Source organism: Porites lutea, chromosome 11 (genome assembly GCF_958299795.1).
Source record: "Porites lutea chromosome 11, jaPorLute2.1, whole genome shotgun sequence".
Lineage (NCBI taxonomy): Eukaryota > Metazoa > Cnidaria > Anthozoa > Scleractinia > Poritidae > Porites > Porites lutea.
The window spans coordinates 4,925,283-4,939,999 of NC_133211.1; the positions used below are offsets into that span (position 1 = coordinate 4,925,283).

At 38.5% G+C, this 14,717-nt stretch overlaps 2 protein-coding genes across 2 annotated transcripts; one reads left to right on the forward strand and one right to left on the reverse strand.

Annotated features, from left to right (window-relative positions):
• Positions 1–3,081: 3,081 nt before the first annotated feature.
• On the forward strand, positions 3,082–8,204 carry LOC140952464 (sn-1-specific diacylglycerol lipase ABHD11-like). The gene is made up of 5 exons (XM_073401889.1): positions 3,082–3,203; positions 4,421–4,568; positions 5,640–5,972; positions 7,107–7,294; positions 7,908–8,204. The coding sequence occupies exons 1-5, from the start codon at positions 3,082–3,084 to the stop codon at positions 8,080–8,082; spliced, it is 966 nt and encodes a 321-aa protein (XP_073257990.1). The 3' UTR covers positions 8,083–8,204.
• Positions 8,205–8,959: 755 nt separating this feature from the next.
• On the reverse strand, positions 8,960–14,609 carry LOC140952050 (uncharacterized). The gene is made up of 5 exons (XM_073401460.1): positions 14,450–14,609; positions 12,069–12,104; positions 11,483–11,517; positions 10,865–10,943; positions 8,960–10,172 (listed from the first exon to the last, which is right to left on the reverse strand). The coding sequence occupies exons 3-5, from the start codon at positions 11,497–11,499 to the stop codon at positions 9,897–9,899; spliced, it is 372 nt and encodes a 123-aa protein (XP_073257561.1). The 5' UTR covers positions 11,500–11,517; positions 12,069–12,104; positions 14,450–14,609; the 3' UTR covers positions 8,960–9,896.
• Positions 14,610–14,717: the final 108 nt, after the last annotated feature.

Below are 14,717 nucleotides of genomic sequence, written 5' to 3' on the forward strand. Positions count from 1 at the left end.
AAAGGAACAAAAAAAAGTAGTAGCGGGGAGGAGAGGGGCGGGGAAGGAAAGGAAAGGAAAGGAAACGGCGTTTTCGGTTCCCCACCTCTCCCCCGACTCATCTTAATTTTTGCTCCTTTCCGTCTTGCGCGTCTCTTCTCCCGCTTGGCTTAAAAAAAACCGAAACGACTGCTGCGCATGCTATCAAAATCTTGGCAAGAGATGCGGTATTGGGAACGAAAATGATATTCGGGATAGATGTGACAGAAGTTTGGGATGCGGGATTGTCGTGAAACGCTAGAAGCAGGAATGCGGGTTCAGCACTCCCTCCCACCCGCCCTCTCCGCTTTCATCCTTTTACATCAAAAACTTGGTTATTATCAAATGAATTGATAGAGACAATTTGTCACAGTATAAAAAAGGAAGTTGACGTTTTAAAACGCTAGACTTTCCTTACTCTGACAAGTAGCTACAAGGTCGGATAAAACTCTTGAGACATTTCCTTGTATCAGCTGCTTATACCGTAGATGATTTAATAGACGCCCGTAGCGTTTATTTAATTCTAGGGGTCCAGGAGGGGGCGTTAAATAGACTGGAGGCGTTTAACAGAGAAAGGGGTTTATTATCATAAGAAAACTAATATGCTATCGGTGAAAATATCAAGAGAGTTTATAATTAGCAGAATATCCAGTCCAGGCCATATTCATACGTCTAGGCCGTCAACGGAGACTACGAACGCGCCGAAGCAAAGGCCTTTTAGAGTGACGGACGGCAGCCGGAAGTGGATTTTTTGCGTTTTTGTCCAGATTTTCAGGCAACACAATTGTGATAGTGTCAAAGCATACGAAAAGGGAAAGAGCCTCCTTACTGTTTGAGGTCCGTCGCTAGAAAACACCTGTGCTTAGGCCAAGTAAAAAAAAACGTCTCTCGTCCCCGCCCGCTTCATTTTTGGGGGCCGCCTCTCTTTTTTTTATTATTTGTTATTAATAACGTTTGTACGAACAAAAACCAACAGGCGTTACTTTTACTTTGTACCCAGTTCTCCTCAATTGACTACAAAGAAACTATATTAAAGCCGAAGAAGAAAATCACGAGAGCTTTCAGGCAGGCTAAATTATAGTCCTGTTGATGTTTCTAATGTACCCTTCCAATTGCGATGTATCGAATGATGCATCACCTTGTTGTTTAAAACATGTATCAAAATAGAAAAAACTTGTGTTTAATCAATATCTGACGTTTCATTTTATTAATATTTGACTTAAGAACTCCAACTTATCCCTGGGGGAGGGTAATAACGTGTAAAGAAATCATTTAATTGGAAATAATAGAAAGTCGGAAATAACAAAAAAAGCGCCCGACCGCTCTCTTTTTTTATAGAAATCCGGGTGGGAAACATTTGTTTTTTTTACTTTGCCTTTAAGTTCTTTATTAACTAAAAACTTCCCCAAAATAAGCGATCTTAAGGGACTGGGGTTGAGGCGTCCACAAAAAAAAAAGGAAGGGAGTAACAGGGGTGTTTGAAGAAACTTCTTCGAAAAACCTACAAAAGAGTAGTTTGCAGATCGGAGGAATTTGTTAAAACGATGATGACACATGAAGACATGAAGAATGAAGGAAGATAGAATCACGAGAACACACCGTGTACAAACACGCAGACTTGAGGGCGTTAACAGTTGCGGATCCAGGGGAGGGGCCCGAACCTCCCCTTATCTTTAGACCAAACTAAGGCCCGAAGAGCCGAAAAAAAAATTCTTTTGGGGACTGTCCCCACCCTCCCATCTCAGGGTCTTGATGACCCCCCCCCCCCCCCCCGCCCCGCCCCCGTTATCTGAAGGTCTGGATCCGCCACTGGTTAACGCTTTATTTTCTGGATGTTGTGCAAAATGGATGCCGGCTAATAACAACAACATCAACTAATCAATAACATATTACAGTCAAACCAGGTCAAGCGTACCCCCCAAGAATACATTAATGAATTTATTATTCAAAAGTTGAATCCGTTGCCAGTTGTAGATTTCGGATTGGTCTCTGCATTCTTGCATGTGTAATGAGCCGTGAATTCACACGCGGGGCAGTTATGAAATTTCTACCAGCTCCATTTTCCTGAAATTGATGTAAATGTCTTCTAAGAAGCTTAATCCATTCAAAGATTTCCAATCTGACCAAATACAGAGAAGTTCTCGTAAAATATTCACTGCTCATTACGCCTGCAGATCGATGCAGAAATGCCGCTTTGAATTTGACACCAGTTACGGGAACGACAAACGGATTCATTTTTCAAATAATCAATTCATTAATAGAATCTTGGGGGGTACGCTTGACTTGGTTTGACTGTAACAAGAATACAAAACGTAAATAACTAGCACTTGCTAACCGGCGCTGTTAAAACTGTTAAAAGATGAGATGAATTAAAAATAAAGTGTTAGTTATGTATTATTAGTAACGCATACAAATGAAGTTTTTGTAAGAAACATCCCGGAAGCAACATATATCTGTATTTAACTTACAAATTAGAAGGAATAAGTTGACATACACAAAAGAACGCCATCGACTATGTAAATTACGGAAACCCTTGGTAGACCGAAAGTGTTTTTACTACTTAAGAAATGCGTACCATGTACAATGTAACGAGACGCGATAAAAAAAAGTATTCTTTGCCTACCAATTATAAGTAACAAATATAATTAACATAGTAAAAGACCTTCTAGGCTAAAACACTCTTTAATCTGTAGAGGCATGCAAGGCAAAATGATGTATAAAAGGAAAGCTGTCTGACCGTCTGGCTAACAGTTTCGTTTGCGCGTCTTCGCTGTCTTACTTAAACCCCTTGCTCCGCTTCAGTAAAACGTGCTAAAATTTGGATATTTACAGACAAAATGCCCAGAATAAGCACATTAAACATCAACTTTGTTAGATTTGGGTCCTGTTATACCTTTCCGATAAAAAAATAAGCTTCGGGTGAGGCCTTCAATGGGCCCAAGAAGAAAACGAAAAGACTCTGGGGACAGCCCTTGGTTTGACGGGAAGGCTTGGCTTCTAAGGGGTTTGCTTTGATTACATAACCTGGCCATCTTCTTGGAACGCCTTGCAATGATTTGTAAAATGAGATTCTTACGACTACAAAGATTGTTTCAATGCGTTTATAAAGACCGATTTACGGACAGAAGCTGTTTTGTAACGCGATATGAAAATTCTGTCCTTCCGTACAGTACTTTAACTGTAAGGTAAGTGAATGTCTTCGAGATTTAAGGTTCGTAATCGAATGTGTAAAGTTTTATTTCCCAACTTCCGCGTTGGTGCTCTGGTTTAGATCAGAAGTACGGTTAAAAGGAGCAGGATTTACTTGTATCATTACCCAAGGGGGCTACTTGGGTCAATGTTTGCTGGGTATGTGCCGTAGGCCTCTCAGAACCCCTACGCCATTAAAGTCAATTTATATAGACCCCATCATCTTAGTCACTTCTGGACAAATGTAGTTTGCTTTCACGCCACCATCTGTTTATGCATCAACCTTAAAAAGCGCAGTGAATTCACTCATTATCTTTCAAATTCCTAGATATAAAAAAAATTCTCAACCCCAAAATCCCGAAAATGTGCGACCCCATTCTTGAAATTCTTAAGGACGGACCATTAGAAAAGTTATGAGGGAGTGGGGGGGGGGGGGGGGGTGGATTTTCGAGCCGCAGGAATTTTTTGTCGTCATCAAATTCCTTGTATGAATTTTTTGTTAGGCCATAGCATGAATATTTTTTAGGATTAATTGGCGTTCATGAATTTTTTTTCATTTAATTTTCCCTTCCGCAAATATTTTTTTTGTACTTCGCCTGCCCACCCCCCCTCCCCATAAGTTTTCCAATGGTCCATCCCTTATGAAAATGTATCCCCATTCTAGTTGTGGCACATCCCCATTAGCCTATTACTACGAAGTACCTTCCCCTTATGGATGAAGATTTCCTATTAAAGAGGTCTTCGAAAGTTATTTCTGATGGGTGGCTTTATCGGCAACATTAATCTGTGAAATATTTCATAGGGGTATGGGAAAATTTTCCTATTTTCTAAGGGTGGGACTGTGTCGGTTCTTCTGATCTTTATTTTCTTTGGGGGTGGGGGGAGGGAAGTCAAGTCACCTCTTTCATAAGGAATTGTGGCAACTAAATGGAATGCCCTAGTCAAAAATCTGCTTATCTCTTTTTGTCCATAACATAGACACAATTAGGTGGCTGTCACTAAGATTTCAAGTTCTCAGGTTGATACGACAACTAGGTGGGGATTCATTCAGCTCGGGATTTCTTTTGGTTTTATTTTTCTTCCATTTTCCTATAGAAGTAGCCGGAGGTCACGTTCACAGTATAAAGAGCATGGCCCTAAATGACAGTCCTGCACATAGTTACACCTCTAATAGCACTGTTAACTTAAGTCACACTACGTACTTTTCTGTTAGTCCCCCAGTAAGATTAGCTTATGATAGCATTGATTCCAACTCTGATGGACAAGATTTACCACCGCTGGTGATATTACACGGTCTGTTTGGATCCAAAACAAATTGGAGAACTTTGGCAAGGCACTTTCACAAGCAAACTGGGAGAAAGGTAACTTTCTAAAAAATAATTTTGTTCTCTTTGTACCTCTAATAGTATGCTTGAAACTTCACTTTCTTCTGTGTTATAAGATTAAATATGATATATACTATATACATATTTAAGTGATCTTAGTGTTTCAAGCACTCTGATTGGTTGAAGTAAATATTATTCAAGAGAGGAGGGGGGACTCCCACATCTCTATGAATAAGGAGTGTAAATTGCAGATTTTGGTTTAAGTTAGGGTGTTCAGGATGGCTTAGTGGTGTACATGTGTACATGTAGAAATTTAAAAAGTTTATGAAATGATAGTGAGCTAGACTCATGATCAGACATGACATAGATAATTTCTAAGTTGACAGCATTATTAACAGCGCCGTAGCTAGTATGAGGCCAACCGAGGCACTCGCCTCGGTAAAATTTTGACGAATTTCGCCGATCATTTTTATTTTACATAAGCGATCATCGGATATTTTTAACGCATCATGATATTACAAAGAATTCAGCAATTCAGTCAATATACTATGAAAAAATTACCATATCATCGATCTCAAGGGGCTACGTACGTTAACCCAAATTTTTTTTGAACAAATACTGATCAAAACCATTGGCGAGGTTAACGGTCACCCAGATTATGTAGCTTGTTTCTGATTATTGCTTTTTAAATTCCACTTAAATTAACTCGAAAAAAAGTTACCGAAAGGGCCAGAAAACGCTGCAAATCGCATTTCCAAGAGACTAAAGTTCAAAATTTCTCGGGGGGGGGGGGGGGGGCATGCCCCCGAACCCCCCTAGCAACTCCCGCCTGCCTCGGTTGGCCGTTTGGTCTGGCTACGGCACTGATTAATAGCACGAGAACAAGTTGTCAATTGATGTGATGCATGTCCACATATTTTGACCCTCTTTTGTGTCTGTGCGAATTTGTAGTAATGTTCTTACTTCCTCAACAAATTTGTGCAATAATGCTTGCTATACACCCAGGCTACCTCAAATCCTGAAGCTTCTGTAAATAGTTGTGACAGTACCTTTGCTGGGTCTGCTGGTTTTTTGATATTCAAACACCCTTTGGTATCTCTGTCATAGATCATAACAGTGGATGCAAGGAACCATGGAAAAAGTGAACACAATCCACAAATGAACTATTTTCTCCAGGCTTTAGATATGTGTCACCTTTTTCAAGAACTAGAACTGACCAAGGCTGTTGTTATGGGTCACAGTATGGGTGGAAAAACAGCCATGACATTTGCTCTGTCTCATCCAGAGTCAGTGGACAGTCTTATAGTTGTTGACATGTCGCCGACTAAACTCGACTTAGATGAAGACATTCCAAGATATTTGGCAACAAAGAGGGCAATGAATTTAAATCTTATTAAGGATAAGCGAGATGCTGAAAAGATGTTGATGGATGTTGTGCCTGTACGTTGATTATTTTAAATATTGTTAAATCATATACTTACGCTTCCCAAGCTGCGAATTGACAGGGTGCAAAGAAAGTCATTTTAACAGCTTGCCATTTGAGCAAGCTGAAGCTAACATTTACTAGCCCAAAAAACGTTTTGATGAGCAGGTTGATTTCACAGTTCTTCTGTAATTTGAATTTCTCAAAAAACTTCACTTGCCCATCGGGCAAGTTAATAACAGAATTTACCAGCCCGATAGCAAAATCCACTAGCCCCGGGCTATCGCACACTACTTTCTTTGCATGCTGATTGATTAATTAACAATTTACTATCAGTAGTTGATAGTTTATTATCAAATATGATATTGAATCTCAGTTTTCCTTGTAATACAGTCAACTCCCTTCATAGCTGACACTATGAGGACCTCCAGTTAGTGTCCTCATTAGCGAGAGTCCGTAATAACGGGAGTTTATTTCAGTCAAATATCTATAATATTATTATTACAGATAACTTATTTATTTTCGCTTTGGATTTAGCTGCTGTCCGTATTATCAGGGTGTCCGCAAGGCAAGAGTTGACTGTATCACTTGCTTCAAATTGTGCGTTGTATGGACTGTATTAGGTCAAACAAGAGATGCAGTGTTTGTATCTGATATCCAGACACAAAGAAGTGGATAAAAATAATAAGAAACAACCAAGTTTGTTTAACCCAACTGTGAGGTGTTGAGATTATTATATCAGATTTATTAACTCTGTGTTTAGTGTTTGATATAACTTTCCACATGAGTAAACCGGAATTGAAATTTTACCCTTTGCAGAAATTTTCTAATAATATGGTAATTAAGGTATTATTTCCAAACCTCACAAAATCAACTTCTATACCATAAATCATTATTGTGTTCGAAATTAGAGTGTCCCCAATTCAATTGTCAGTGAGTATGGAGGGTGGGGGGAGGTTCAGAGCCATCTTAAAACACTCACCAGTAAAAAATCTTTTTTCACAAATTATTTGCAGTTAGTCATGGCCATGAGATCAATATCGGCCAACAGCAGAGAGAGCCATTCTAAAGTCAGTTTTTTAATTTGTCAAGCCTTTTGCATGTAAACACTTGAATATCATGTCAATCTCAATGGGCTTTTTGTGTTGCAGAACTCATTTTTGAGGTCATTTTTCTTGACAAATCTTGTGAAGACAGAAACTGGATTTAGATGGAGAATCAATCTAGAAGCTTTGGAAAACAACCTCCCAGAAGTGTCCAGTTTCCCAACTGATTTCCCACATCAACACTTTGATGGAAAAGCTCTTTTTATTGGGGGTGCTAGATCAGACTATGTCCGGTAAGTAAAATAAGTAAATAAATACCCATAGTACTATTTTTCACTACCATATAATGTACCATATAATGGTGAGTGCTGGAATTGGAACTGGAATTATTGACTTTGAGTAGAGAATAAAATGTAAGATTATACCAAAATTGAGTTTGTTAATACTATCATTATGGAGAAAGCACATTTTAGGCATTAAAATTTACATTAGTGATGTAATGATACTGACCAGAGGTTAGTAATTTGCATTTAACTCAAAGTATTCTTTGAGCATTGAGGAAATAAGTTATTTGGCACTTGATGCGTTCCTTGCCCACTTAGGAAAAACAAGGACCTTTGACTCAATATAATTAATAAGTATTCTTTGACCATTTAGTGCATGTGAAAGAAAAGTGTTCAAACAAACAGGCTACTATAAAATTGGTAAAGCTGCACACAAAATCAATTTTCGCCTGCATAACAAGTTAGTCCTATTTATCCAAACACAATTAAGTGTGATACAAACACAGAAGGCAAGAGGCTAGAGGCAGCATACGTTAATTCAGCTTTAACATTTCACCCTAATCTATGTGCAGTAAAATAAAGTCCTCCCTCTAACTAGTAAACATCTGAAATTTCTTTGTAGGGTAGAAGATTATCCAGCCATTCACAAACTATTTCCTAGAGCAGGCGTTAAATTTATACCAGACAGTGGACACTGGCCACATGCGGAAAAACCGCAGGAATTTTTAGAAATGGTTACAGCATTTCTGGATGAGTGTCTACAAGATCATGAGTCACCAGATGAAGAAGAAACCTGAGAAGTTACAGATAACCTTTAGTTTGAGGAGGATAAACTGCTAGATGTTTCTTTCAATTGGGCTTCATTAGCTTGTGCATCAAAAGGAATGCATATAAGTAGGGGGGGGGGGGAACTTAACTCCTTACCCTTCTATATACAATTTTGACAGGAAAGGTACCCGTTTCATATACCATCCATTAAAAAATGGTAAAAGTACATCACTAAATCAGAAAGTCTTCCAGTCATTCTTGTGTAATGTGAATAGATTAAAATGATATGGCTATAATTTATGGCCCTCTTGCATACATAGATTTTCCTACACTTTCAAATACCTCAAGTCATGAATTCACTACCCTTTAATACATCTGAAGCCCCCCCCCCCCCCCCCCCCCCTACCCTTTTGGACATTAAAGCAGTGATTACTTAGTGCCTTATTCCATCCCCTTCATACACTGTCAGTTGAGGGCCAGGGATTCCCTTTACAGTATGTTATGACTTGATCTCTGGCTTCTAGAAAATAAAGCCAAGAGTTGGCACTCACAGTGAAAGGAATACTTTTAGCACTGAAAAGAGGTACAAATGTGGCCTTCAATATTATAAGTGGGAGTGTGTGTTAGCACAACATGCTTGTAGTCATGATATTTTGTGGATAAGTGCTTTGAACATTTTACATGTCCTGTTGATATGGACACCAGTGGAACAAATGTATCAGAGGACCATAGTAATGAGGTACACATTAATTACCTCAGATTAAGTGATTGTATAAGGCACTGATGTAAGAAAGAAAAATATTATTAGAAGCTTAAAGTGTTTGTTTGTTTTTACCTCATAATATTAGCAGTATTTTTTGGACCCCTCTGTCAACAGGTGCACTGCAGATAAATTATCCACTTCAATGCAATCTCTGTACTTTATTTTGGAATTACAAGCACTTGAATAACTCTCACAACAAATCCCATTCTTATAAAGTAACAAGAGGGTTCTTCAGCAAGTGTGACATTCAAAAATGATTTGTTCACAGCTGCATCATTAACTCTTGAAAAGCTTTTAAGGTCAAGGTTGACTGGAAAGCTTTGGAATACCTGCAAATCCTGCTTTCAAGTACAGTACATGTATTTATGTGACACTTTTGGCTACATTTTGTGTCATGATATATAATTTTTACAGTAGAATGCTGTTATCTCAAACTCAGTACTATTTAATTTGCCAGTGGGTAAACTAAAATAAATAATCATTTAATATCCAAATGGACAGATTAATTAATATCCACAAAGATCACACAAAATGTTACATAAATTGTGCTTTTCTAAGAAATCAATAGGTAAGTTTAGTCACATTTTTATAATGGATAAAAATGAGACCAAGTTGGAAACTAGTCAGTCATAGCACACAACCTCAAAGTTATATCAGGAACAAACAATAGGGCCATTTATAACAGGAAAAATAAGACTTGCTTCACATAAGAGGCATCTTGAATAAGATTTTAACTGTAACATTAATACGGGCTTGTCTTACACAAGACACAAGTAGCTTATGTAAAGAACAGGTGTTACTAGCTGTTCTTAGATAAGGTACATTGTAGCTAAGTCATGTCTTATTTCAGATGACATGTGCTATTTATTTTCTATGGGAAGTTTCTATTTTACATAAGCCACGTCTTGTGTAAGACGTGTCCTATTTTATTCATGTATGAATGGCCTGAATCTATCATATTTGGATAACAGTACCCTACTGAAATATGAATTTGCAAATGTCTACCTACTGTGTGTATAATAATATTGTTTCCTCATCTCCCTTGAGACTACCCTTGAATTTACTTTTGCATGTGTCAATCTAAAGCTCAATGTGATCGGGGGCATCAAATTCATCTTCATGTTCTTCAGTTCCAGGCCCTTCAGTTCCCTCTTCATCCTCAGGCTCCTCCTCCTCCTCTTCCTCATCTCCAGTCTCCTGATCCTCACCCCAAGTCCCTTCTTCTTCATATGTCTCCTCTAGTTCCTCTTCTGGTTCTTCAGGAACTTCATCCCTAGCTACTTCTGATTTCATCATGCCATGCTTTTCTAAAATCTGGCAGATTTCTTCTTTACTTTTCTCGGAGACATCTTCTTCCTAGAACACAAAAACAAACACCAAAAATAGTACACGGATTCGCCTCTTCAGGGCTTGGAAAAAAAACTTGACTTCCAACTTGTCTTTTAGGCAAACTTGCTTGAGGACACTTCTTGCTTGTCTTAGTCTATAATTTTGTTAGAGGATGACTTGCCTGGTCCCTTGCCTATTGGGCAAGCAAGCTTTAAAAGTTACTTGCCCAGCAAGAAAATTTACTTGTCCTGGACTACTGGATGGGACTTTTTTGGAACCCTATGATCATAGCGAGTGCAGCTGTCAGGGGCACCCAGCAACTTTTTTCTGTAAAATGACTGAAAATCTACTTGTCCTGGACTACTGGACAGGACGTTTTTCCAGTCCTATCCTATGTGTACTAGTGACGAAAAAGAAAACAGTTTCCAATCCAAGCTAGGGTTTTATATAAGAGCAAGCTGTCGGCAAAATCCACCTGCTCCTCTGCAAGGCTCCCTTTTTTTTGTAACAACATCTTAACATAATCTGTGATCTAAGTCCAATAACTGAACAGACACATGGCAAAATGGAGTCGATTTGCAAAATAGCCACTAAAGTTTTTGGTACTAAGCCACAAAATATATGACACCAAGAGCCCATTGCCTGATAAGTGACAAGGGAAAGTAGCTGCAAAGTATACAATTTAAGTGACAAAGATATGAACTGAATGGCATACATACCAGTACCACCTTGTTCTTGGCATTCAAGAACACCATAGCTGGGTCTTTGCCAGGAATATACATGATGTTAACATCATGGCTTCAAAGAATTAAGGATTATGTAAGGTACAATAAATATTTTGACAAATGAATAAATCACAATGACTTAAAGTCAGTACTGGATTAATACATTTATTAATTAAATTAAATACTTAAAAAATTATCCTCTCTTCTCATGGCGCTTTCCAGGTATAATGAAACAATTAAGTCAAATGGAACATAACATGGTTGAGAATCCCAGCTGTTAGGAGGCATACCACTTGGCTATTTTAAAAGTGTGGCTGAGGAGTTGTACTTGGTACTACCAAAACAAATCCACTAGTGGTCAGGACGGGACTCAGAGCCTCTGGATCACAAGTCCAGCACTCTAACCCTTCAACCATGCAGTCTCCTGTGTGGTACATGACCTTCACATGGACAAAATTGATGTGAAATTTGACTCAGTGATATAGCCTTAAAAAGCACGCTTTTAAAACATAAAAATACAGGCAAGAGCTAACATGTACATGCTAAGCAAAATAAAAGCAAAATTAAATTTTAAAGAGAAATTTTCCCTCGTTGTTATTCATAAAAGGATACTAGTGAGGTAATAGCATTCTAATGAAGGCCTTCACCTGTGTTTATAAGCGACATTTCAAAAATGTGTCATACTTAAAGAATATCACTCGGCTGAGTGGAGAGGCAATTTTCTGCGTATTACATAAACACCAATGAAATACCAAACCATTTCACTTGAATATTTTTTTTGCTGTGAAAATTGCAATAATATTTATCATTTAGCCATCGCAGTGACGATCTTTTCATGTACAAAGATAACATGCTATTTTTATGTGTGAAGATATCATGCTATTATATTCCCTTGATAAGATTTACAAGCAGTTAATTCATAAAAATGCCTATACCAGGGTTAAATTAGGAAAATAGCACTGCTTAGTAATACAAGGAAACATAAACTACTGACACAATAACAAATTAATGTCCAGAAGTTTGACAAACTATTCAAAAATATTGTTTGGATTCATTGACTTATTACATTCTTCCCTGCTAGCAGAGGTCTTTCATGGCGAGAGGAAAATGAAAGGAGGGAGAGCTGAGAGAGTCTCTTCCCTTCCTCTCATTTTCGTCTCACCATGAGACCTCTTCTCGCAGGGAAATTACATCCTACCTCTGGAAGACGATTTAAACGTCATCCACCACAGGTCTAAGAATAAAACAAAAGGATGTAGGTTAGTAATCTCACAGTAGTTTTTATAACAACATTTTCCATAAATATTGTTTTCAATATCTTTAGGGGCAGGGTTTGAGCTAGGATTTGATCACCGGGGGACAATTTGTCCCCTTGGCTAAAATTTTGGGGGACATTTTCATTTTTAGGGGGACAGAAATTTGTACACCCTTCTGCTGATGCAAAGGGGTTTGTCTTCTTAGCAGGGCTTCTGATAGGTCTCGGAAGAAAAAGTCAAATTTCGCGGGATTTTTAGGGACAAATTCGCGGAAAAATCGGCTGATTTCGCGGGAGTTTTTCGGGGCAAACTTCACCAAAAAGCAATCGGTAAAAAAACGGCCGATTTTGTGGTTATTTTCAAGGCAAACTTGGCTAGAAATTGATCGGTTTTGCGCTGATCAGACCAGCCTTTTTAACGTTTTTCTAACAGAGGTCATCATTTGCTCTTTCAACAATAATACGCTCCAGAAATGGACCAATGGCAAAGCCTTTAACATCATGGCTAGTGCCCAGTTTTTTGCAAAATAATCTGTTTGCACGTTCCAAGATAAATTTGCAAGTTTACGGCAAGTAAATAGCCCCAATAGCTGAAATAAGTTTCAAATATGTTGTACAGACATGTATTTGATAAGATTTCTACCGAATGTCGCGGCTCCGCGACCGCGCAAAGAATGAGAGGCCCTGTCTTAGATTTCCGACAAAAATAGCAGTAGAACGTGACTGAAAAGTAACTTTGGAGTGAACTGTAAAGATGCGATAAAATATACTTTCCACGTTCTGTTTCAGCTTGCAATTTCTGTACTGAAATAAATCTCTTCGTATGTGCTTCCTTTCGAGTTTTTTCCCTAAATTTTGAAGGGGACAAATTGTCCCCTTGGCCGTTTTTTAAAGGGACAATTCCGATTGCAGTGCGGGATTGGCGCAATGGCGCGGCCTGGCTCAAACCCTGTTTAGGGACAATCATTAATCACAAGGGAAATTGAAAACAATACTTAATGCAAAATTTAAGGGGGGAAACAAAGTGCATCGTGGAGAATGCCATAGAGGAGAATTGGTAACTTAGTAGCAAATTAAGATCTTTATTTTTTTAGGGAATGGTAATGAATGATGAGTTTGAAACAAGGAAAGGAAAGTTGAAACCAGGGAAAAAATTGAGCCACAACATATAAATTGGTGCACAAGGGTATACAGGTACCTGCAGTGTGTACAAAGGTATTGCTATGTTGTGGTACAATTCTATCCATGGTTTAAAATTTCAGGTTCCTTTGTTTCAAACTCAACATCAGAAATTACCATACCCAAAAACAAGGAAAAGTACCTTTAAACCCAAGGAAATATAATTGAAACCCAACATAAAAATGGTATTACCCTTGACTCTAGTGGTAATCAGAGATTACTTTCAACTCATCAAATGACAAAGCATTTGTATTCTCCTTCGTCAGAGCAATGACTCATCCTCATTGCATAGGTTTAATGCCAAAGAATAACCATAGCCACAAACATGTACATTTGAATAGTGAAAACCTCTTACTTTCTTAACCTTTAAAGGTCTCAGTATACATACAGGAGTCATTTTTTGGCGACTTGCGCAGCCCTGATCGATTCTTTTTTGTTGAATTTTGCACCCCTTCCCCCTCTTACCTGGCCCCTATCATCATTCCCTCCCTTAAGTCAATACAGACACAAGGAAGAAGGAACGATAACATATCCATCTGCCACGTCAGTTTTAATAGCTGAACAATTAACAGCAAAAAAGGTGAATAATGTAAACCCATGCCAATTTTATTTTTTCCCAAAAAGAGGACTGTGTTTTAACACTTACATAAATCGATTTAAAAATAACTGAGCTGTACTGCTTTAGGTATTTTAGGTTATTTATTTTGTAGCAGACATGTGTAGTACACGCCAGGATGAACTAGGGACACGAAGTTTACAATTTATACCACAAGACTCAACTATATGGAACACGTTCAAGAATACTGACTTTCCCTCTGAATTCTATCGAATTTGACCTACCTACAATTTAAAACAGATGGGGAAGAACAAAGGAGTTTGAATAGGAAAAGCTGGAAAAGCATTACAAAGCCGACTGGCTCAGATGGACGTAGCCTGCGTAGCAAGCGTTTCCGTGCAGTTTAGGAGCAAAGAACGAGGAACGAGAATCAAAGACCGCGCGAAAAATGGCGTAAGTAGAATCCCGTTCCTCGGTCTTTATTTGCTCCGAAACCAAACGGGCGCAGGCTAAGACGGACGAACTGCAACTTATTAAAAACACGTTCAACAAAACAAATACGACTGATAAAACTTTATAATTAACAAACCTCTAAGCGAGCTCTCACGATAGGTCCCTTGTCGGTGTCCTTTTTCTCCTCACAGAAAGTGAGTGTGAGGAAAAAAGAGAAAAGAATTGCGGAAAGCCACATTGTGCAGCCGTATGTCCTTCCGTCCTCGTCTGGGCCTTCGTCTCCTCGTCTGAAAGAAGCTTGGGACAAACAAGGTTCGGACTTTTGGGTAATTTTTTCCGAACATTCGCGAGGTGCCCCGAGTATTTGGCGAAGACGAATAGTAAAATCTCAAGTCGAGATTCAG

Excerpts from the sequence above, each read along its gene's own strand:
- LOC140952464 (XM_073401889.1), top strand. The coding sequence starts at position 3,082 with ATGAGATTCTTACGACTACAAAGATTGTTTCAATGCGTTTATAAAGAC. Across the intron at positions 5,973-7,106 it reads TGTTGATGGATGTTGTGCCT|AACTCATTTTTGAGGTCATT; the intron begins GTACGTTGATTA and ends TTTGTGTTGCAG. Across the intron at positions 7,295-7,907 it reads GCTAGATCAGACTATGTCCG|GGTAGAAGATTATCCAGCCA; the intron begins GTAAGTAAAATA and ends ATTTCTTTGTAG.
- LOC140952050 (XM_073401460.1), bottom strand. Across the intron at positions 10,173-10,864 it reads CCAAGAACAAGGTGGTACTG|GAAGAAGATGTCTCCGAGAA; the intron begins GTATGTATGCCA and ends TTTGTGTTCTAG.